The sequence below is a fragment of the Aspergillus alliaceus genome, assembly GCF_009176365.1.
Source record: "Aspergillus alliaceus strain CBS 536.65 unplaced genomic scaffold BDW43scaffold_36, whole genome shotgun sequence".
In the NCBI taxonomy this organism is placed as follows: domain Eukaryota; kingdom Fungi; phylum Ascomycota; class Eurotiomycetes; order Eurotiales; family Aspergillaceae; genus Aspergillus; species Aspergillus alliaceus.
This window is the reverse complement of record NW_022474719.1, coordinates 268,286-291,776: the sequence shown is the minus strand read 5'-3', so window position 1 is coordinate 291,776 and position 23,491 is coordinate 268,286. Positions and strand designations below refer to the sequence as shown.

Below are 23,491 nucleotides of genomic sequence, written 5' to 3'. Positions count from 1 at the left end.
GATATACGGTGAGGCCTCTCTATAACACGAACCCCTGTATCTAATCCTTACTCCCTAAAGACTTCACAACTGTCTCTCATTAGTAGCCTAGACTTGAGCGGCCTTATATATTCAATATTGGTAGGAAAGGTCTCTTAAGCCGATACTGCTTCTGTAACTGCTGTACTGTTACGATACACGGCCTGTGATTTTCTATATATAATTATTCTGGAAGAGTACTAGCTTCAATTCCTATTTCAAATATATTCCCCTAAAATATAATAACCCAATCTTATAGTGGCGTTACCACGACACGATATAAGCATCAATTAGGTGGGATGGTCACTGGCTGGCCAATGCGATCATGGCAAGTTGGGTCTATTCCACGGTCCATTTAGAGAAGAGCATTTCTTTCTCTGTCTCATTTTTCTTGATTGCAATAAGCTAACTTTTAGTCATTAATGTAAAGATAATCCCCGGGAACTCGGTGATTCTTGCACTATACGGAACGGAGTCGGGACCCTTTCTGTGATATCATGACTACCTGAGATGTAACTCTTCTATTCATGGACGATAAAGTACCGAACTCAGCGTATTGTGGAGGGGGTCTTGTAAGGGTTAGTCATGCATCAATTTTACAGCTTGGTATCAGTGATTCTCACCTATACAGGTGCTCTGCCCTGTATACGTTAATGTATTCCACGGGCAAGCGACGGATTTTCGCCGCGCTCAATGACGTATTCAATTATACTATCTTCAACGTGTTGCTTTTTCACTTCTTTGCTATATAAAATGCCTTGTCGAATATATCTGGTGTATCAGTAACAACTCCTCACGCGCGCCTTCAAGAAAACAACGCGCAGAAACACGTGCCAATTGATATAAATTGGCTATAATGGAAGAGGAGCCTCAGTCAAACGACTGCTTGATGCGGATAGATGAGGCATTTCAATCCGACCTGAGTATCTGGGTGGAATAGTGCAGATTCTACTCCGCGAGCATACACGGTACTCTACCGCAACTCTCGGTATCAAGTGGCCTTATTCTTGTATTAAACGCCGTCCTGGACTGAGCGCAAGATATAATCGGACCATTTCGTATCTGTGGATGAAGCAGGAAGACCCCAAGAACTTGAAACAGTGGCTTAACACTTTACACGAAGCCATTGAGAAACATGGCACACATGAGGATGATAACTGGAATTTTGATATATGACTGCCTTTGCATTTGTGATAGGACTCTGTACAGCTTCTAAAGTTACGATTACAGCGGAGCGCAGGAAAGGCCTTCTACATTTATCCAAGGGAACTGTGAGTAGATTACAATTATTAAGAGTGTGAGGTGTAAAGAAATGTCTGTACAGCCAGTAATTATCTTAAAAGGGGAAGGGGCACCAAGCTGCTTGGGTACGAAGAGCCTAATCTTCCTTTAGATTAGAAGCCTACCAACAGAGTCAAGGGCTAGACAACAAATGAGCTTGGCCTTAGGTGGGTAAAGCATGCTTTCATCCTTTTTCTAGGCTGTATTCAACTTTTGTATACCTCCACATACTTCTCATCTTCAACCCTTAGATGTCGTGGTTGTTCGGTCACTTTAACGTGCATACGGAAAATCAGTCGAGGGAATGATAGTGGTTGGGAACGAGCACATTAATAAAGAGGATTTTTCTATACCTATTTCCTCCCGTATGAGAAGCAGTCTTTCGAAAAGTTATATGCAATGACTTCGCAGGAGCGGCTCTCAAGCCATTGAATGAAAACCGGATCCTTCAGAAAATCACCCTTCAATTCGCATGCCGACTCCACCACTTCTTAGTGAAGGTTCAATCTCATCTGCCCCTTCAAACACCTCGAAATTCCCGTCAGCTAGATCACAAGGATCACAGTTTGCAGAGAAGCCTTCAGAAGAACACCACACTTTCTAGACGCCCAGTCTCTCATATTTAACGCTTTGAACAAGCCGCGCAGATGGCAATGACTATGAATCTTCTCTACAAGAAATCAACATCCTAAGAGCTGGAAATGAGCGGGAAGTATAGAAGGAATCCAGAAGACACTCTGATGTAGAATACGATCTGTTCATCTGGGCTTGCTATTTATGAAAGTTTCATGCATTCCCCGGCAAAGATCTCACTCTCTCAACTATCAAGCTTTTGGTGATGGGTAGCGAATCCTAACGATCTAACAAGACCTGGCGCTTCCGCGCGGGGTCCCTCCGAAGCCCTAATATGCTGGTGGGCCGAAAGCATATACTGCATTGATATTTCCCGTCAGGTGTAGTCTGGTATATCATACAATCCCGGCAAATCCGATGACCACACTTAGTCAAGTGGACGTAAGCTTTCTCACCGGACACGACACATGTATGACAGAAGTGCGTAGGGTACTTGACGTTTTTGCTCTTAGCTCGCCGCTCAATCTCTGCCGCAAGTTCTTTTCCTTTTTCAACACGAGCTCTTAGGAGTCGCATCCTGAATTCTAGACACTTCAGCACTTCTTCTTGCTCCTGCCTCGACTGACTGCCGCGCACATCTCCAAAGGCAGCCAGGCGCTCAAGGCGGGGTGTACATTCAAGAAAAATGACAGGTTGAAATCTCTGCAGTACCGGTGTATCGCTCATGTAATGATGTTCGAGGAGCCAACGACGACGGATTTGCCGGTTTAGAAGACGGGTGAAGAGGATCTCGAAAACTTTTAACGCTCGCCATCGAGATTGATACTCATCCATTCTGCTTAGACTATCGATTCTTCTGAAAGTGCTTCTTCACAAGTGAAGAAGCAAGAAATTCTCCGAGGTCTGACCTGGAAAGAGAAAAAGTCGATATTGGCACTTAATCTATTTATTGGTAGTCTGCTGCGTATGTCGGCTCAAGTAATTACGGGGATACTTAAATACTTCATGACATTTTTTGGCTCGCTAAGAAGCTGGGAATGGCGCTATAATCTACGGCTCGCTGATATCTCAGTAGGTATGGCGCGCCAACATCTAACTGCCGATTGGATAAAGTGCATGGATTAGTTCGCGATATCCTCGTGGCAAGGAGGCGCATAGCACCTTTCTAGCCGTGAACCACATCACTACCAAATTATAGAAGTCTTCAGGACTGCTTTCCTGGGCCGGTAGCCTTTTCCGTTCGGATCAGCTGGTCTTATTCGCAAATTGATTGCCGAGGTTCGGTGGAGACGGAGATTCGGTCCCCGAAACCTATTTTGCCCTGCTCCTTTAGAGATTCCCATGGTCGGATGGGTAGCGTTACAGGGTAAACGGATTTTAGTTCAACTCTATTGTGGTGCGTTTTATTGAGGTTGGCGTACTCAGGCTACTACGCCTACTCAGTGATCAGTTCAGGGCGTGCTCAGTGAGCAAAAAGCGGCGAGGGTGCGCAGTAAAACGGAAATGGAAAGTCTCTGAGCTGTCTAGAAAACCCGATACGTCTTGGGGATTTTGGGATAGAATATGTTGGGATACCTCAAGATATCTATGCTTATATCTATGAAATAAGCCCACGAATACGCAAACTTCACTATGGCACAACATATGTGAAGGCAACGGTGCAACGGTATAATATATAAGTCAAACAAGGCCTCGCTTGGACAAAGCATCGATCAACCTTGGTTGACAGCGGCATCGTTTCCACCCACTTTGTACTTTGTCTTTACACTTTGAACAAGGACAATGTACCAGACTCCCTACTGTGATCGCATTCGATATTTCTTCTACCGTGACATGAATAACAGCCTGACGATAGAGCCACGACTTCACCCCGTTAGCCCACTAGTGAGCCAACGCTGGTTATTAGGTTTCCTGCTCTCCGCACGAGTAGCCAAATTCTGATACATTGAAAACCTTGCATCCCGGCCATGTTCCATCCCATACCCAGAATGGTTGGTATTTCTGAAAGGTCCAACCATTAGCTCGTTTGAATAACGGTGCCCGGGTGTATCCCGCGTCTGAGACTAAAAAGATTGCGAGCTGTGTGCTGGCGATGACTTGCTGTAACGCTCCCAATCCCATTGCATCAAATTGACGAATATTTGATAAGTGCTTGGCCGCTGGCGATCCCGCCACGGCGCCAGGGTCGATCGCTGAAGATGGTAGGCCAATTTGTCGACGATATTGTGTTTAGGCATCCAAGTATGTGCAAGCAGCAGCGTAATTCTACTGATCTGCAAGTCCTGGTAAGGGAGCCTATAATAAGAAAAAATTCCAGCAGCTGGCCTTGTACAGCCTGATGGAGGTTCTACGTCCCAAATACCTTTGGTGCCAGTGTAGACATCCATTCAAAATGTATCATCCTGTACGGTCGACGAAAAGAGTCCATGTCAGCGATGACAAACGACGAAAGCTTAAGGATGTACAGGTAGGGAGAGAGCTAAATTAATAACTCCAGCTAGAGGCTTGGTGCACCTAGACACAGCCGCCTTCACAGCCTCTATATTCGCCACATCTACAGTGACGGCGATGACTTGGCAGCCAAGTGCTTCGAGCTCGTTCAGGAATGTCTGCTCTTTTTCTACGCGTCTATCGAGAAGGTACGCTCTCAGATCTGGTTCACCGTCGACAGATCCACCTTTATTCGACAATCCCAGATACTCCTTATTCGTCTCAATATACAAGTGCCTGCCCCAATATCCTCAAAACGCACTATCCCAGTAGATGCAAGAGACAGAAGGGCCTTCGCCCCGAGGTGCGTAATTGTGTCCATGTCCAGTGTTAGGTTTGTGTTGACGACTCCGGGGTAAGTAAGAAAGAGAGTGGTTGCAGGATGGGCCCGGGCCAGCTCATTCAAGGTCGAAGATGCCATTGTAACCGCATGATTGGCGCGGTTGCGCATGGAGTAGTTCGACTTCAGGAGCGAGTCGTCGAGAATCAAAGGGCCTTCACCTCCAGCTCCGACAACGGAAATACGGTAACCCTCGAGAGGCGGTGCGAGGCTACTGTTGAAAGCTCGGGGAGCATGTTCATGACAAATGGAATGATAGCATAATAATGAAGGCTGAGCTTTTGTTAAATCGTTCTTGCGTTTCTACGACACTTGAATCTGTGATTGTGAGTGGGTGCAGGATAGGGACAGAAGAGGGAAAAGAAAGGAGGGAAAAAGGAAGCCACACCTTCTCCTCCCCTTGATATCCCGGTGCTCACAAATAATAGATTCGCCGCTTTTCCCCTCGCTTGAATCTCCTGACAGGCCTCGTCTATCGCGCAGAAGAGAAACGTCTTTCTTTATGAATGTTACTTCCACCCACAGATTAGACTCCCGCAATTCCTTTCATTATCTTCGATGCCTGCTCAGCATTGCGCCTGATAAGGTAGACATGAGGCAAGATCGTATACTTGTCGAGAGCCCGTGCCGTGGATTTACCAATGCCACTTGTTCCTCTGACTGTTCCGAGACGGTGGTAAGCCGGTTCGCCTCTCTACCAGCAGTGATCGTGGTATTTCCACTCTTTCAACATTCAAACATCAGTTTATACATACCGACGACGAGACCAGGTCCGGAGGCGCACAACACTCTGTTGTTTTGATGCACGGAGTGTATATCCGCCATGGCTCATGTCGTCTTTCTTTGCTCGGGAAGTACACAGAGAAAGAGCTAGATCGAAGGGTGGCAGTAGCCGTCGTTAAAGATTCAAGTGAAACAATTCTTTCCCATACCGATATACGCGCTATGGCCACCTGGAAAAGCGGATCTTGAGAGTTCTACAACCCGCCTGGAACCATGGGAGGCTAAGAGAAGCACAGTGGCGTTCGATGCGGACGCAAAGCTCGCGGTTCACCCTTCGCATTCGACTAAACTTGAGCTACTGTAAGTCTAGACCAATGTTTCATCCATGTCTGCGACATGTATTGGGAATTTGAAAGGGGTGACATCATCATCACGGCCGCATCTTCCGCGCACCTAATATGAGCAAAGACATCGCCACTAATGGACCCGAAGAAGAATGGTGGGGTACCATATCGCCGTTGGATTGAATCTCGTTGCTTCGCTTGACTCGCCGGGCACATATATCTTTCCCTCATGCGCTTGGATGGATTCTCTTACTCACCGGGTGTGTTGTCATTTTGATTCTGCACAGCTGTTGGGATCCCGATTTGATTATCTGCAAACATGGATTCTGACGTATCTTTTGATGAACCTGCAGAAGTTCTAGGACTTCCCAGCTTCTGTTTGATATGTGCGGCTCGGAGCTAAATGCTAGTGTTTCTCAACTTGTGCTTCGGATTCCTTCTTTGCGGTCTGACCGGGTGCGACTCCGCAGGATATATCCTCGACTCTTTGAGATGGGGCTTCAGAAGGGGTAAGAGTACTGACCCTGGCGAAGCTAACCTCCCGTCAAAGCTAGAAAGCCTCATTGTCATCTTAAGTCCTCGAGGCACAGGCGGCCCGAGAGCTGAACATAGTAGGCACTGTTCAAGACCTGGCCGTGCCTGTTCTCTATCCAATGATATTGTCAAAGCGGGCATATAATTCTTGAAGCGACCACCAAACCCCAAGATACTGAGAGTACTGTCATGTAAATGTCCTTCTTTGAGCATTGTGACCTAGGATTGTGCTACCGGAGAGAAGAGCCTTCTGTATACTGGCGATATTGATGAACACAGCGATTGGGACTGGGGTGCTGAAGGGGCGCCTGGCCCAGATGATCAGGGTACTTCAAACAATGACTTGTTTCCTTTGACTTTTGGTTACGAAGAAGGGGGTGGTAGTTAGCTGGCTGAATATATTCAATCATGGGCTACTCTTTGATTTGTTAAACTTAAAGAGAGTGTTCGTAGGAAGGGTGCCCTCAAGCTATTGTGAAAGCATATGCCATGTTTGCAAGGAATATATCTGTCATTCCAAACCTAAAGACATTCAACATACCAGCCTCGACCTTGATGACTTCTTTGATGGAGATCATGAGACGCCATCAGACTATAGAAAACCATGCAATAGTTTATTCATAGTCCTCAACCTCTTCGACAATGCGATCTTCTTGAATCTCAAATTCATCGTCACCATAGCTCTCATCATCCTCAGTCAAAGCCTCGACACTACTAGTGGCATTGGAATTGGTGAAGGTAGCCTGATAGACCAAATCACCCACTGATGCTCCATCAGGAACAAAGATAACCTCGCCACTGCTAAGGCGGTAGTAGCCACTGGTATCAACATCCTCTTCGCGCTTCGCTGGTCCAGCCTTGGTATACTCATTTCCGTCGTTCTTGCAGTTTGGCCTCTTCTTGCAGTAATTATACTTACTGAACCTTTTGAAGGAAAGGCTATATTTACAGGGAGCCTTCCCATTGCAGCCCTTGCCCTTGAACTGCCCATAAGAATAGTAGAAGCTCTGCAGGACCTGCCCTTGACCTGCGCTTTGTCAGTCTTAGTTTAATAATAAGAGGGGCTGACGTGACGAACGGCTGTTATAGTGACCCTTGACGCATCGGTTCACTTGATTGCCTTTATCTGCCTCCTTGACGGACTTGAACGGATACTCGTCGCACTGGTACCCTTTGCCATAGGGGGCTTTGCTGCATCGGTTGCCAGAGCCACAGCCGGCGAGACGGCTGCGCTTGCCTTTGGTAGGAGAATCTGGCAGATCCCAGGTGAATGTACTGCCCAGGTTTTTGCATTTTGCGCCTAAACATAGGAGGTTATGCTTTTGCATTTTTGAAGCAGACGGGGAGGCATACCGTAGCACATATTCATACACGTATCTGCACAAAGTTACTCTCAGTTCTCGATCCCCATAGATTGTGGGAGAAGTAGTTGAGTTGACATACCACCAACCTGTCCATCAGAACAATCAAAGGTTAGATGCTTTCTAGCCGCTGCAGCCACCTGTGCATCAGGAGCTGAAGTGTCGGGGACTGCCGACCCCAGCGAAAGGACAAAAAGTCCTAGACACAGCAGAAAGGGCTTCATGATGTTATCTAATCCGCTGTAACAACGTCTTTGGGAGATATGGAATTTATTGAATTCCTGTTGTTATCTATCACTATTTCTACTGGCAACAGGCGCCTATTTATGTCCCCTCGATTTGAATGATCTTTTTTCCAAGCCTAAAGAGCATCGGAGAAGACACTGTGCTTACACGTCCCAATCTGCACGTGGCTGACAAAAAAGGGGTCACAAAGATGTAGAACGATGGCTTTACATGAGTGCTAACTTGAACATTATAGAAATGGTGTAACATTAACGCTGCAGGGCGCCTGAGGCTATTGATGACATGCGTTGCATGTTGGGACGAAGAAGTCCTTCATTTGCTTTTGTCATTGCAATGGCGGCACTGCTGTTCCTTTCAGTGCCTGTTTCTACGTTCGAACGTCATCATCTCTCTCATATTTACCCCTTCATAGTTTATGATGCTTTGCCTGACCGAGTAAATCGCTGTTGTCTGCCATGCTCAATGAATGTAGTTTTATGACGCCCGAATACAAGGCCACATCTTCTATCCAGGTACTCCTGAATGCGCAGATGATAGGATGATCAATGCAGGGATATCCTTGGCTGTGCCAAGCGGCGGGAATCTCCTGATTACGCCCCCAATGCAACAGTGTGTGAGAATCTCCAGGCTGACTCGGGGATGATCACCCTACCATCTCAGTTACCAACGTGATATTGAATACCCATTGGCCCAGTCGGTGACGATGAGCGTTCGTATATGCAAACAACCAACCCAGAGAGAAAAGTTCAAAAAAGCAAAAAGAAGGCTGAGTGAGAGGGGGAGCAATAAAGAGGAAACCTGCGGTGCCAGGCTTGCATGCTTACGGGATAAAGCAGCCCAGAAGTGAGTACGTCTCATGAGCCAGTCAATATCCCTGTCCGACAGATTCTACTGTACAAACTATTGGCTTGAAGATAATCAATGGTTTCATCCCCAGCCTCACCGCCGAGACAAAGAGGGAAGAGTTAGGGCACGATCGGAAGAGCCGTTCCCGCTTCAGCCCTACTAGCTTACATCGCTGCCGCCTGACCTCAGCTCCTGATCATGTACATATCCCTTGTTCTATTCATTCTCCTTTTCCTGGCCACCTTTTACAACCCCCCAAGTACCAGGCCAGACTTCCAGCTGGTTGAAGTTAAAACTCGTAAATCTCAACAATCATCTAACTCACCTGAAGAGACGCCAAGCCAAGGCCATGACTCTAGACCTTTCCCTCCCCTCCACTTGCCCCGCTCTCTGCGTCTACGGCGACTACAGCTGGGACGCGGCCTCCTTCGCTCTATACACACTCATCGATCTTTCACCAGAAGACCTCGAGAGACTATTATCCATCCTAAACAAAGAATGGCTCGAAAATAATCCCACACCCATAGTCCGCACCCCCAAAACGCACAACTTAGCCGGCAAGAGGCTCAAGGACGCTGTCCAGGCTCAGGTCGACTTGGACAAGGAAATCACTCCCGTCTCCGGCGGCCAGGCAAAGGGGGTAATGGGCTGGTATCCGACCGCGTTCATCGTGGTGACGACACAGGACTGGGCTGACGAGGGTCTGCTCTTTGTGTTCATGGATGATACCGATGATGATGAGGGTAATAAGGAGGATCCGGAGGTCCGTCGGATGGATAAATTCTTCTTCGAGGTTGATGATGCTCCGCTGTTGTTGTCGAGTTTCAGTTTTGGGGACTTGGCTTTTGTAGATGCGAAGGAGCAGTATGGGGTTGAGTAGGGCCTTAGCCTCGTCCCTCTTCCGACGGCTTCTGTCGATCGCGTTTCGTCTCGGCACATGTTTACAACTTCTATGCTTTATCTAATTCGCTGTCAATTATTGTGAGATAGTACTAAGCTTTGTTTAGCGAATCGTCAGTAGTAGTAGGAGGGGAAGAATTAGTTTCCTGTCGGAATAGTATCAACCGCCTGCCTTTGATCTTTCTCTCTCCTTTAGCCTACGTATCCTGACCTAGTTGGCAGGTCTTCTACCCTGAATAGTACCGACCCTAGAGAAGTATTCGGTAAGATTTAAATAAATATAATAAAGAAGATTAAAATAGAAAGACCAATGGTATTAGCTATACTAATCAAAAAGAGGTACCCCAATAGCCAATCCGTGAAGAAGAACTACTCCCACACGCAAGAATTCTGAGATTATGAGGAGCTTGATGTTGTGTTTTGCAACCCTGGTGCTTGGGCCTCTTGCCCTTGCATCGGGTATCCCCGAGCTCCCAGCGCAGGATGCGTTCTACATATCAGAAGCCCACAACTGGGCCAAAGAGCATGCCGGTAAAATTCTAGATTCTCGCAAAGTTACCATCGAGCTGCCTATCCTACCGAGTGGAGATAGTGAATTTGAGGCCATCCAACTACCCTACGTACCCCTGGAAAGCATTCCCCACACAAGTGGATAGTGGAAATAGAACTAATTTGTATACTTGTATAAGGAGAGAAGAGATCGTCCACCCTGCATCAAGTGGTGGGGCTTAAAATCTAGCTGTAATCTCAGATTTAGGAAAAACCTAGTTAACATGGATGTCGTGGATGACTCAATCCATGCCTTGCCGATAAAGCACCGGCGATGTAACTGCGACCGTATCCCCTAGGGACAGCCTAAAGGAAAGCTCTATTAGCAAGGCTAGCAGTTGGGGTCGACCACTCGTTGGCTATATAATCATACATCGTGGACCGGTACGTTCTGTGAGCCTGTGAAAGTTTTGTCTTCACCTAAAACAAGACCATCGTCCCTCTCTTTAAGGGCCAACACTACTTCTATGCATATGACAAGTCATAGCTTCATACCTCTGGAGATATGATACACCCGCTTCCCAGTTGCAGAATAGAGGATGAGCATGACCTGAAATGTTTGTTATCACAATAGAAAATACAACTTAATGACGGAGGAGGTTTTAGTGTGATAAGCAGATTCAAATGGTAGATAGCTACCGCCTAGGTAGTGGATGAAATCAGATTAATGAGTAGACTACTTTTAGGTAAGCTCGAAAGTCCTCTTATGCTGGGGTTGGTGTGAATATAGAGGAAGGTAGCTAACAGTCGACGAGGGTATGTGGCCGTTGGTGGACAACCGTGGCTTAGTCCATGACGCTTCTCAGGTGGAAACTTTCGGGCTCGGCTCCGCAAGCCGCCTAAGTAACAGGCAACCCACTGATTTAGACCAAGCTATCTGGAGCTCAGATTTCAGGTCTCGCCATGGAACCAGCCATGCTCTTCTCTCTACTCTGGGATGTCAGCTGCTATGAAGGGTTCTTTATAAATTGGTCTCCCAACGCCACGTCGTCCAGGTAGCTAAGCGAACAAAAGGTTTTCCTTCCGGTTCCTTCTTGATATAAATCTAAATATCAAGACTTCTTCTCTAGCACAATGGCTGCTGCCATCGGTTGGAGCGTGAAAAATCTAGAAATTGAACTGCACAGTTCAGGTTCTACCCTCTACGCGAATGGCCGAATGGCCTGCATCAGGTTCATGTCGTCATCAATATTGAGGTTTTGAGGCCTGATAGAATGCCGCACGAAATTGGACATAAAGAGCTATTAAGCATCCGCCTGGTGGATTTTGACAGTAATGGCTCTGACCTACCGGAGGGGTGGACATATGTACATAGCCATTCCAAACGATTTCGCGGGGCCAAGCCAGTCACATTCCAACAGTGAGAGTAGGCCCCACACCGGTAAACAGAGGCTGGACTACTAGATCAGTACGGCTGTGGCCCGCACCATAAGAATTGCGGCCAGTAATGAGCAGCCAGACGGGTATGTCTTCGCTACTAGCAATACCAGTGAGGGTTAGAGGAATAGTATCCTCGTCACGGGCCAACCGAACATCATGTACACCACTGACAAAATTAGCAAGGATATAAAAAGGTGGTTTAACAGCGGAACTGTCAGAACTATTTTTCCTATATCCTGGGCACAGGGTAATTTTTATATCACAAGCAAAATTTCAATAATCTATTCATCAAATCCGAGATCTATAGTGTTAAGCGCTCCGCCCCCGGCCAGCCTAGATGGATCAATTGCCTTATGATACGTGACGGGAGTAAGAAGGTTAGCTCGACGAGGCATTGGCACATGTAGGATATAGATAGTATTGATACAAGAACTGTGGGTATATATAATAACTCAATTATTGGCTCCAAAACGGTCGATATGACAGTTAACAATCAGCCCAACGCACTTTATGTAGCCCTGATGGAGTTTCAGCCTAAGTCATTCAATCTAGAACCTGGTTAGCAGTTCAACGGGACCTGGTTTCAAGTCTGGGATATATACGGCAACTCAGGGAAGTTTACTGTGAAAACAACAGGCAACGACCTTTTGAATCTCGACGTTCATGACCATAACAATCTAACGCAGGAGAAGCTGCACGAAATTGACCCCGAGCCGGTCTCCGATACTACATATTTGCCAGATCCCAAAACTGTTATAGAAGGATTTGCAAAAGACCTAATGAAAGGCCTCTCTTTAGATATCTGAAGCGAAATTCTATAGACCAATGAAATTGAAATTCTAAAAAAATCATTGGAAAGATCATCCTATACTTCAATACCTTGAGGAAGACTCTAAAACTAGTTTGCCAATACTCGCGAGTCTCAGTCTTAGTATTAAGTATCTGTATAGCTGCAAATTAGGCTTCCCATCTCGAGTTGCTTTCTACCACTATTCTATAGGCAGAATGAAGGGAGATTGTATCCTGTGTATTTCTCTCTGGAGCATTCCGCAGAAGAGTATACCGGGTCTTATGTTCCCCTCATACCTTTTGCCTGTAGCTAGTGTATACTTTCAGTTAGTCTCCGTCAGGGAAAAAAGAACTCGTATATGACTTTAGGATTCGCATTATGCTGAAATGATAGTCGAAGTCTCTAGTCCACAGCGTGTCGAGACCTTTATTTGAAAATAGGATGCCAAGTATATTGTGAGAGGTCATACCGCTGGGTTTCTCTATTAAACCGCAGATCCTTCGGGTTACACCAGCTAGATAGTACTAAAGCGCGAAATTCCCTGCTCGGTTGTAGTTGTTGCTCCTGACTGTAACTGTAACCCTAAAACATAGCGGGTAGAACGAAAGAGCTGCACGGTCTATAGCTTGGGCAGTGGTGCCTTACCAGTTTAAGTTTCTCCACCATACGTCATAGAGGTCCTGTTAGATTAAGTATAGAAGATAAATAATAATAGGGATATTCTTTACTATACTGCTAATAGGCTTGGATTCACCGTCACTTGCGTAAAGCTCCCCGCCAACTGTATTATTAGGTGTCATCCTGTACTATGTAGTCCAATTGGCAGGTAATGACACCGACACAAACCGCAGCTTCTAGCTTATTATTCTGTATAGATATTCTACCCAATATATATACCAGTTAGTATTGTTTTACTTAACCCCGCCTTGTACACTTGTAGCAAAGATCCAGGAAGATATGGAACCTTATTCAATGCACAACCGTGCGGTTCTCCGGGTGAAAGGTCTCACACCCATCAAGTACATACACTCTTTTTTATTACCAAGTATACAACTCAATGTATTGAAATTCAAGAGGAATAATGGGATATCTCACTCTACAGTCAGAAATTATCCAACGCGAGACAATCCCGTTATTTCCGGTAACTCCCAATTACACAAAGGTTGATAGTGTTAATGGAGTCCACCACCCATAATAAGTAAGTCAATTAACAATTAGCTTTACACTTCCTCCATAGATATATCTATTATTACTATGACAGCGGAGAGCCATGAGTGAATGAAAATATTTGGAAATACTGGTAAATTCAAGCTTGAACCTGGGTATTGTCATTAACTTAGAATGTCTTCTGCAAGGTATGTCTCTGGCAGTTGATATTAAGTAACTGCTGCCTATGATTCATTCCAGCGCAACCTTGGTTAGTTGTATTCTTTTTCGGCCGGGGGCTCGTTGTTGTCCGCATGTGTCGATAAGCTTGCAAGGCAGCTCAATCCCTCAACAGTAGGGTAATTCTTTAGGGCAGGATTCTCCTACTTGATTTGTTATTCTTGTTACTCGTTATGCATCCCTGAGAACACTCACTCTCGGCTAGGATCTCGGCGTTTACATATGTCAATATGCTGGCAGTTAACGTTTGATAGCCATGTAGCGTACGGTTATAGAAGACAATCTATATAATGTAACTACATATTTATCTTGTGGAAAGTGATATATCTATGTAAATTCCTTTAAGTGAGATATCGCAATATTTAATAGGCACGACAGCTTGTATATATCTAGATAACCAATAACAGTCTCTATCTCTTCCCTATGAAATCTGTCTTACGTTACTCAAGCTCCTGTCACATGTATGGTATCCAGCTCAGATGAAGGATCCCCAGACAAAGAAATAATTATGCCCTAGCGATCCCCATAGATTCCAGTAGTACCTCAAGAAGGAAATTGTGACTCCGGCACCGAGTGTATATAATACGCCAATTCGCAAGCGACGCTATACCTACCTAAAGCTATGTACGGCTAAGGATACTCTAAGCGATCACTTTGTCACTACCAAGGAAGAGTACAGCTTCCACAGTACACAAGTTCTCATGTAAACGGAATACACCTATATATATATTAACCATCATCCAGAGACCACGGCCGCCTTTTACAGCAAATTAAGAAGATTTTTATCGAGCATTCGATTAGCCACTTATAGACCTACTCGCTCCTATCAGGACTGGAGATAACCCATATAAACCAGAGTAAGGTTACAACTAGCTTTGAATATGATATACTTAGCCGTCTCACAGCTGTCACTGCTTCACTGTCTCCATCATTATATCAGTCGACTCGTTCCCAATCGTACACCCGGGTAAAAGATGCGGTGGGATATTACCTGACATTGACGGGTATGAAAGGTATCCAGGCACAATACTTTACTGATAGTCTGTAAAGAGTTATGCGCATGGAGAAGCAAGATATTGCGCAGCCTAAGACCTTCCGTATAGTTCAGGAACGGATGTACAACAACTACAGCCAACGTATCCAGGCCGTGGAAGTTAACTGGCTACGAACAAATTGATAGCCCACACTATTAAAGACTTTCAGAGACGTGGAATACAACAATTGGGAACAGGTTTGTCGCGTGACCGAGAAAGATAGTTATACCGAGGATGATGGCGTGGGTATATGCACTGCCACGGATTTTATCACCTTAACCAAGATCGAGGGACTCGAGGGGGAAGGAAAATCAAAACAGTGCTAGATATATAGAGCACCGTCATAACTGAAACACTCCTTACCAAGGAGGACAGAGTATATAGCACGATCACTTACGAATATAATAGTCTCGGCTGCCAAGTGAAGAAAAAGGATCACCTCGGCCGGAAGACACAGTATAAGATGGATTTCTTCGACCGCATCACCAAGGCTACCTGGCCCAATAGCCGTGTTACTTACAACAAGTATTGAGCACAAAGCTCCTCAATCCTGCCAGTCTCTATCAAACCTAGAGATCATCAGCTAGGAGTGCAGTCATTTGATAGCCTCGATCGCATTACCAGTACAGCTATTGGCGGTCGGTCGAACGCTAACCAAACAAGTTCAAAGGTACCCATATCGAGCCGTACCAGATCACCTTGTCAAGCAGGCCAAGCAGGCATGAATCCAAAATAGATTACGAACCAGAGCTGAATTACGCGGTCACTAGAGTGACCGAAAGCGAAAACCGCAGGGAAAATGTGATTGAACCCAATAAGCAGACTCGAGCCCCAATTCTCTTGGAGAATGCCTATATTGCCTAGAAATTACAATACTATAGCACGGGTCTCGTATCCTGTGAATATTTAAGTTGCGTAACAACAACGCGAGATATAGTGCGGAATATATATATTCCTCGGTGGGAAAGCTCTAGTCATATACTGATATGCATTATCAGAAACAGGAGACTGGGTACAATAGCTTGGAAAAACCGGAGCGACTTACCCAGGGCCAGGTAGTGGTCGATTACATATATAACAAGGCTCAGCCTTTTTTCCACGAGCGAGACCTACAATATATCGGACAACCAGGAGCTGACCACCCAGCTAGTATATAATGGCTTTGGCTACGTGATTGAACGCATTGTTACCCGGGGCAGTACCGTACTGCGTAAATTAACTCAGACCTTTAGACCAACGGATGCAAAAGTATTCTGCAGGATAAGACATTTAAATATGACACTCAACCGATTCATCGAACACACATGCGGTGAAAGTAAGCCTCCAGTAAACGAATATAGCTATTCACTCAAATCCCAAAGTTTCACGTTCGATGAGTTTGACAATTTAGAGAAGGTTGTCAGCGGCTTCCAGAATAGCACCGAAAACACTGCCAGCTATAGCTTTGCGAAACACGATCTCATACAGCTAACTCACATCTTGAATACTCCCGCGGGCTTCCCAGTCGGTGTCAAGCTAAAGTATAACGATAATGGCTCTCTGACTCGCGATAAGAAGGGCCGCAAGCTCAGATACGACAGTTTAAATCGCCTCAGCGAGCTGCAGGGCCCGGACTGTAGGGTTCTCTGTCAGTATCGATATAACACCACCGGTAAGCTCGTCTGTCAGCGCATCCCAGGCCAGCCCGATACACATCTCTTCTATCAGGGCGATTCAATCGTGGCAATCGACAAGCGGAGGATAGTATAAGCATATAGCAAGTCTAGGCATCGGATAAACATCACACGGTCCTCACCTGGATAAGTAAGGACCAGATCCACTATAAACAGTATACCCCATACAGATTCAGTCCCTCAAAAATTAGTTGATGGACCAGAGAGCAGGATTGAGGACTCTTTTAGATTTCAAAGTACTATTTATAACTCTCACTGCATAGAATAAATACATACGACCATAGGGTGTGGAGAACAGGGCTTCACTTGACTCGCCGGGCACATATATCTTTCCCTCATGCGCTTGGATGGATTCTCTTACTCACCGGGAGATCCAACCACTAGTAATGGCGGCAAAGAGAGAGGTCCTTGATCAGGACAGGCATGTGTACCACACATTAAATCTATATAGGGCTCGGAAGGCCGCTTGATATTTCATTCCGTTTCGGAATATCACAAACTGTAACTCACTCCACACTAATTGACACCCCAGATATAGAGGATTAGATTACCACACTTTGCTGTGGGAAGGTTGCGATAAGTGACCGTTAGCCGCCCAAGCGGCCACGCGGGCGCTGAAGGCAATGCGGTATGTACGATTTCACCATTGCGCATTTTAGCATGTTACGAGCTATATAAGTTGCCCCTGTCACTTGGAGCCGTTGAAAAGTGGACAACTCCACTCACTGCTCAGAATGCGCTGGAAGAGTCGTATTTCGTTGTAAGTCAGGTCCACAAACTTACGCTGAACACAGCTAATCAACACTAGATTGATCGAGGATAACCCCACAATCTCTTCTGATGTCTCTGTGTCTAGGGAAGCACTCTCGCGACTAGGACTTCAAGGGCAAAGTGTCGTCTGGGTGCAAAACCACAGAATAAAACGTCCGATTCTAGTGCAGGTAAACGACTCTCTTAAGGAGGGACGTTATACAGATGGGCGACGTAACAATGGACAATCTCTGTGTTCGACCTGGTCAATACGTTGATCTATACCAGTGTGATACACCTGCGGTACATACACGGAGGAGCGAGATTGTGGAGACATATGCTAACTTCTGGAAGGCCAAACATATCACCTTGTACCCTGTCGGAAGCACTCAATCACTTGCAGGTCGCCTAACCTCCGACTATATGCAGCCAAATTTTGGCTCCTCGGATTCTCAATGGCCGTTGCATGTTGATGACACTCTTGTGCTGTATTCCAGCGACCTTTCTGCGGCAACATTTGAAGTTATGGACATTGTGCCCCATGACTATGGAATGGTAACTCCTGAAACAATCGTTTCTATCACCAACTTTGAGGAACACAGAACGGATTATCTCGCTATGGATGACTCACTCAGCTGTGCCCGGGAAATCCAAAAGTCGATCGATTTTTTTGATAACACGGATAGCACAAATTCCCTGGCGGCATTGGCTAGTGGGGTGAAAAGGCTCATCGAACTACTACAGCCTCCACCAGCCTACAGTGAGTGACCAAACTGGTCAAGATGATCAGTATCTTGATATATACAGAGCTTCGTTTCCATCTGTATCTCGTCTCTATCCCCTCATAAAGATTTTATCGCCATAGAAAGTTTCAGTTCTTTCTCAGAGTCACATATTTTTCAGAACGTCTCTTTTTGACCAACTTTATATCAAGATTATCTTCCGATTTTGTCTCTTATCTATGAGGCGTTAGACGTAATTAGTTCCCCATCAATTACCTTTCTATGGAGTGCACCAGACTAAGTATATCCTTATTCAGGCATTAAGAGGTACCTTACGGCCACAACCGGTTGAGGACTATAATACTTCGGCCGTAGATTTATTTCAGAAGTACCCACTGACTTAAACTTGCCATCTAAGTGTTTGTCTTGCCATGACATGAAACTGACGTGAGTTTACCTCAGGTTGATTTCATTAAGAAGGGGAAGGATTCAGGACTAAAAGCTATAAGAATATCTTCTATCGTCCGCGTTATCCTGACAAAAATAAATATTAGTGCCCTATTAACAGTGCTGGATATTCTACCCATTGTTCACCGTGTCGAACCGTCTCGAGAGAGAAGCCGAAGACCAGTACGAAGCACAGACCCCTCTCCAGTCTCTGGCAGGGGTCTCTGACAATTCCTACGCTCATGAGACCCGCTCAGGGCTGCGCAACTCCGTGGAGTACGTCGTGCGAGAGATCCAGGACATCCGGCGTCGAAGAACGACGGGATGGAGGCGACGATGGACGCCGGCTCTCGCTGGCCATCATCAAGGAGGCGTTCCTGGTACCCAGCAACCTGTACCGTTTTTACCTGACCGGCATGGCCCAGCTGATGTCCCAGTGGTCAGGCGCGGGCTCCATCACGCTCTACGCACCGGACCCCTTCAAACTCCTCGGGATCACAGGCTCCAACGAGTCACTCTTGGTGACGGCCGTCTTCGGCATTGTGAAGTTCGTCGCGGCGATCGTCTGCGCGCTCTTCCTCTTCGGTTGGCAGAACGGCCCGATTCTCCGAGGCCCTCAGATCACGTCCATTCTCTAATACATTGGCATCCCCCAAGTCTACCGCAAGAACTTTTTCCAACCTGCCAAGGCCAGCCAGCCAGCTTCCCCAAAGAGCTCTTTTTTGGCTGAACTATGGCCACCCAGTATCTAGGCCAGCGCTCCACAAGATACAAGACTCTACGAGACCTGACATATTTCCATTTCGATCTCCCATTTCGATCTTATTTTAAGAATCCTGACAAGCAGCAAGTATTCCAACGAAAAAGCTAGTTAATACCAGCTGATACATATCGCGAATAAATATTGACTTGAAGACTGCCGCTGAATCCTTACTATTTCTTAACGCGACTAACAGGAAGATCTATGGTAAAAAGCGGCAACCACTAGGAAACAAGCTGCCACTCTTCCCCGTTATTCCTCTCTCGCATGACTCTCACAGCGTTCTCATAGTTGATTGAGTAGAAATCATGTTTGAGATCGCCAAGGGTGAAGTCCGAACCTCTCGAACTCAGACACAAGTCACCTCCATTACTAATCGAAACTTCACGAGTTCTATCCCAGACAGGGGAGATCGAGATAGGGTCTGATCTTATGATCACATTATCTTCATGTCCTCTGTCTTTGTTGGAGATTTTGAACCTAGTACGTCTTTGCTGCGATGCGGAGATGTAGCCGTCGTCATCAATGTACCAAAATACCCTCGGGTCGCTCTTGGATCGAATGTAGAACCCATTCTTCAGTGAGCCATTCCTAGTTGCCGCCAGAAGGTGAAGTAAAACGGCGTACGATTTGCCGCTCCGATGGTCTACCACATGATCGTTGATAAATGTAAGCCATTCCCTTCCTCCGCTGTCACGGAGCAGGGTACAGATGACTTTGTTCAGGGGCTTCTTTATTCTCCTTGGTACTATCCATGAGCTTAAACTCTTTATCGTCATGGAGATAGAACTCAGGCGCCTCGCGGGTCAATGCCGCCTTTGGGTTCCTTTTCTGGACCGTTCGGTACCACTCGTCAAGCACTTCCATGCAGAGCGCAACGATGAGGTAGCGCCAGTGATCCTCATCTCTGGACTTCAACGTGTCAGTTCGACTCTTATTAGTCCATTTATAAGGTTATGAACATACTGTCTTAGCGTGGGCGAAGAAGGCCATGTTGTAGACTGTTGTTTTTACTGCTGCTTTCACCCTCCTCTGTAATGTAGAAAATCAATGTATGAGCTCTCGCGGACTCCTGAATAGAAACTAAAATCGTATTCAGCCCGTTAATTAGCAGAAGAAGAGAATACGGTGGACGAGATACTGGTGTCATTTATAGTTTCCAGAGGCTGCTTGACGTCAACTAAGGAAGGACATTGCAGCTGATGGCCGTCCAATGGGCTCTGATTTCGTCATTATCACATACGTAACATCAACATTTTCGAGTATAGATCTAGACGCGGCTGACAAACTTTGATTGTGTGCGTTCGCGGGATGCTGCATATAACATCGAATCGACGTTTTCGTCAACAAAACTACTCAGCATTACTACCCCAGTGATACGTGAGAATGAAACTCTAGCACTACAGGTTCTCTTCCCGGGCTAACTCCCCCTTGCGTTGACGTCCGTAAGTGTTCATTTGAACCTTATTCCAGCTGTGAGTTTTAAGTTCAATGAAATTGTTTTTGGTGCAATATGTCAATGTCGTCACGGCAAACATGTCGCCGTAGCCCGTTCTCCGTCCGCAGAACCCAGCATGCGGCATAGATCTCACCACAGGAAAGTGAAATGACATGGGAATAAATTTTTCCATCTAGTATTTCAGCTGGAAGCGTTGGTACCTCCAACTTTCGTCGACAGATTATCCATGAACCGGTCGATGTCAGAAGATTTTCTTGCTTCCTCTTTGAGTGATCTATCCGGTAGATATGGCTTCGTTTCTATCCAGGCTGTCTACTTTCTAACCACTCCAATGGCTTCAGCCGGCGATACTTCAAACCACTCTAAGTGTACTTTTAAGCAACCGTCACAATATATAATGCTGTTGCGATAACTCAAGTCGGCGTGGCATAACGTCCCGACACAGTGAGCATGTGGAACACGACGCGCTTCGGTAGCTCTAATTGGGAATAACAACACCGATTTCCGGCTGCAGCTAAAAAGACCACTCATCGTGGCGTTGTTGATAGAGCGAGTAGTGTACCCTATTTTTACGAAGGCCTTGTTGCCCTTGACTCCGTAGACGTACAAGAAGCCATCTTTTTAATCCTGGTCATGACGAGGATTCTCAAGGCAGTCGGTAGATGGACAGGGCAAGGCTAACTTTCGATCCTGGCCTTTTCATGAGTTTTCTTTGTCCTTCATTGACAGAAGCATGTCGAGATTTGGGATGAATTTGGTGTTGAAATCCGTTTCTCGGAGCCCCCGGTAGTGCTATTGTCTTGCAGGTCTGTCGGACCCAGGTCTGCCTCGTTTCGGATGCCCAAAATCTTCTCCTTCCAAGTTGACACGTTCTTGGACAGGCTCTGGTTTGTGTGATAATGACAACAAACATTCACTGCAAGGACCTGGAGATAGAGGTCCAGTTTGATATCACTCAAATAGACTTCGGCTTTACAGATTTGGCTGATCGTTTTGGTGCAATTCGCAACTTTTTGCCCTCCGATAGTTTTCTTGCAGCGGCTCCCCATCCACGAAGCGCTTTGGGGGCCCATGCTTGTGGTGGTAGTAATGCGCCAAATCTATCAACCTCTCCATACAACGTTGTAGTTGAGGTGATGATTCGTCTATATATATTTCGACTCTATGAAGGCTCGCTGCTGTTGGCATACAGCCCTGTTTGCCAGCACACCATAACTTTGGCCATATAGTATAATCCAATCCATGGCTGGGTATACAGGGTCCAGGAGATACCATTGGGTGTAACTTACGGGCGTTTAAAATTCAAAGATAAAAAAAATATCGTACGCTCTAAAACAAACGAGACTTGGTAATTTAATAATGATTGAAGAAGCCTGTTCCAGGTTAGGCTGGATGATTGATAACATCACGCAATCCGATTATCTCACGTTGAGGTAAGTTAATCGGCACCAAAACCGTCCGTATTATCAAAGCAGGGAGGGTATGAAGGACAGGAGTGAAAGTTAGCATCTAATCACAAAGCTGGAGGGTAGACAATGAACGCGCCGCACGGTATTAATGGACGAATAACCAAAAAAAAAAAGAGCTGGCGCATGTGATCGGAATTCTCAGAGGCCGACTCTGGTTCCTTGTTGACCTCCGGAGATGTTCAATGAAAGACATACATTTCTAAAATGACAAAGTCACTCCCCCTTCTCAGAGGCAATAGCATCTCCTTAGAAGGCGCCTTGATAGATGATGACAACATCCTCCATCGATTAGGTTATCCGCAGAAAAAGAAGGAGCTCTGGTCGCACTTACTCTCCCATAAGAGTGACATCGAAGAACTGGTGTCCTTTCATCTTCGCGCGAAACATTGCCAGATAGCTATTGAAACTGACTGGTTATTTGGAAGCTATAATCTGTGCATTCCAGTCTACATAAACCCCCCGTCCGAGAGACGCGTCCTTGTTCGGATACCCCTGCCCTTCAAAATTGGAGAGGCCAATAACCCCGGAAATCTGGATGAAAATCTGCGGTGCGAAGTAGCTACCTACATCTGGATTCATGAAAATTGCCCAACTGCTGGGTTCGTTGTCCTCCTCAAGCTTGCAGTACCTATGATGACCGGGCAGCGTATTAAATAATTCTCTACTGGATGGTTCGAGCGTGCGATCAGTATGGCAGAGTCGGGTTGATTCGAAAAGGTATACGACTTCAATCAAGATCAGTGTATACCTTATTAACTAGGAATGTACATGATGATCCAACATCATCAATCTTCCTTGCAAATGCAGTCGAATTGCAAGTTTGGTGTTAACATTATGATTCAACATCATCCGTGTGAAGCTACTACGTGGTATTCGAATGTGTTCAGATATTCTGCAGTTGCTGATTCAGGGGAGCCTTCTGAGTCTCTTCAATAGCACAATATATGCATCAATATACCTTATCTATCTTTCGTAAACGAACGCAGTGCTCCTGGCCAGACCATATTGAAATTGTGGCCGGGTTGAAGCTATCACTCATGCTATATTGATAGCCAATCTGCCCATTATTGACCAATATTCGTCATGTTTCGGGCGAACTTGTCCCACACGACTCTCCATGATAATCTTCGGGCGTAGCCGACGGCGAGACGATTAGGTAGATAGTGTGTTCAATGTCGTTTTGTCAGTATCGACTGTGGTGTGCTATCCCGGGATTGACATCCTGTAGCCAGCGTATTCCGGTCACATGTACCTAAGTCTCGATGATCGAGAAGAATCACCCCTGCAGGATGTCAGTCACGATTGTAACTATCAACAGCAGGAGAAAATTTACCTATTTAAACCCTATCTTCCGTTCCTCCGCCTTGATCCGTCTGCTCTCTCACTCTCATTGTCTCAGAGATCGTGGTGAGAATT

At 45.9% G+C, this 23,491-nt stretch overlaps 8 protein-coding genes across 8 annotated transcripts; 5 read left to right on the top strand and 3 right to left on the bottom strand.

Annotated features, from left to right (window-relative positions):
• Positions 1 to 2,151: 2,151 nt before the first annotated feature.
• Positions 2,152 to 2,742, bottom strand: BDW43DRAFT_320898 (uncharacterized protein; the record flags this gene model as incomplete). Its single annotated transcript, XM_032049199.1, has 1 exon — positions 2,152 to 2,742. The coding sequence occupies exon 1, from the start codon at positions 2,704 to 2,706 to the stop codon at positions 2,152 to 2,154; it is 555 nt and encodes a 184-aa protein (XP_031898082.1). The 5' UTR covers positions 2,707 to 2,742.
• Positions 2,743 to 6,688: 3,946 nt separating this feature from the next.
• On the bottom strand, positions 6,689 to 7,981 carry BDW43DRAFT_283131 (uncharacterized protein). Its single transcript, XM_032042724.1, has 4 exons — positions 7,747 to 7,981; positions 7,657 to 7,680; positions 7,382 to 7,603; positions 6,689 to 7,330 (listed from the first exon to the last, which is right to left on the bottom strand). Exons 1-4 carry the CDS (start codon positions 7,886 to 7,888, stop codon positions 6,918 to 6,920), a joined length of 801 nt encoding a protein of 266 aa, XP_031898081.1. The 5' UTR covers positions 7,889 to 7,981; the 3' UTR covers positions 6,689 to 6,917.
• Positions 7,982 to 8,831: 850 nt separating this feature from the next.
• On the top strand, positions 8,832 to 9,636 carry BDW43DRAFT_301902 (uncharacterized protein; the record flags this gene model as incomplete). The annotated part of the gene is made up of 2 exons (XM_032045138.1): positions 8,832 to 8,874; positions 9,023 to 9,636. 2 exons carry the CDS (start codon positions 8,832 to 8,834, stop codon positions 9,634 to 9,636), a joined length of 657 nt encoding a protein of 218 aa, XP_031898080.1.
• Positions 9,637 to 16,070: 6,434 nt separating this feature from the next.
• Positions 16,071 to 16,544, top strand: BDW43DRAFT_313316 (uncharacterized protein; the record flags this gene model as incomplete). Its single annotated transcript, XM_032047575.1, has 1 exon — positions 16,071 to 16,544. The coding sequence occupies one exon, from the start codon at positions 16,071 to 16,073 to the stop codon at positions 16,542 to 16,544; it is 474 nt and encodes a 157-aa protein (XP_031898079.1).
• Positions 16,545 to 17,458: 914 nt separating this feature from the next.
• Positions 17,459 to 17,986, top strand: BDW43DRAFT_313315 (uncharacterized protein; the record flags this gene model as incomplete). Its single annotated transcript, XM_032047574.1, has 1 exon — positions 17,459 to 17,986. One exon carries the CDS (start codon positions 17,459 to 17,461, stop codon positions 17,984 to 17,986), a length of 528 nt encoding a protein of 175 aa, XP_031898078.1.
• Positions 17,987 to 18,629: 643 nt separating this feature from the next.
• On the top strand, positions 18,630 to 19,025 carry BDW43DRAFT_313314 (uncharacterized protein; the record flags this gene model as incomplete). Its single annotated transcript, XM_032047573.1, has 1 exon — positions 18,630 to 19,025. The coding sequence occupies one exon, from the start codon at positions 18,630 to 18,632 to the stop codon at positions 19,023 to 19,025; it is 396 nt and encodes a 131-aa protein (XP_031898077.1).
• A 346-nt stretch (positions 19,026 to 19,371) lies between these two features.
• Positions 19,372 to 20,140, bottom strand: BDW43DRAFT_313313 (uncharacterized protein; the record flags this gene model as incomplete). Its single annotated transcript, XM_032047572.1, has 3 exons — positions 19,372 to 19,793; positions 19,864 to 20,059; positions 20,114 to 20,140. The coding sequence occupies 3 exons, from the start codon at positions 20,138 to 20,140 to the stop codon at positions 19,372 to 19,374; spliced, it is 645 nt and encodes a 214-aa protein (XP_031898076.1).
• A 2,139-nt stretch (positions 20,141 to 22,279) lies between these two features.
• BDW43DRAFT_301901 (uncharacterized protein) lies at positions 22,280 to 22,783 on the top strand (the record flags this gene model as incomplete). The annotated part of the gene is made up of 2 exons (XM_032045137.1): positions 22,280 to 22,699; positions 22,754 to 22,783. The coding sequence occupies 2 exons, from the start codon at positions 22,280 to 22,282 to the stop codon at positions 22,781 to 22,783; spliced, it is 450 nt and encodes a 149-aa protein (XP_031898075.1).
• Positions 22,784 to 23,491: the final 708 nt, after the last annotated feature.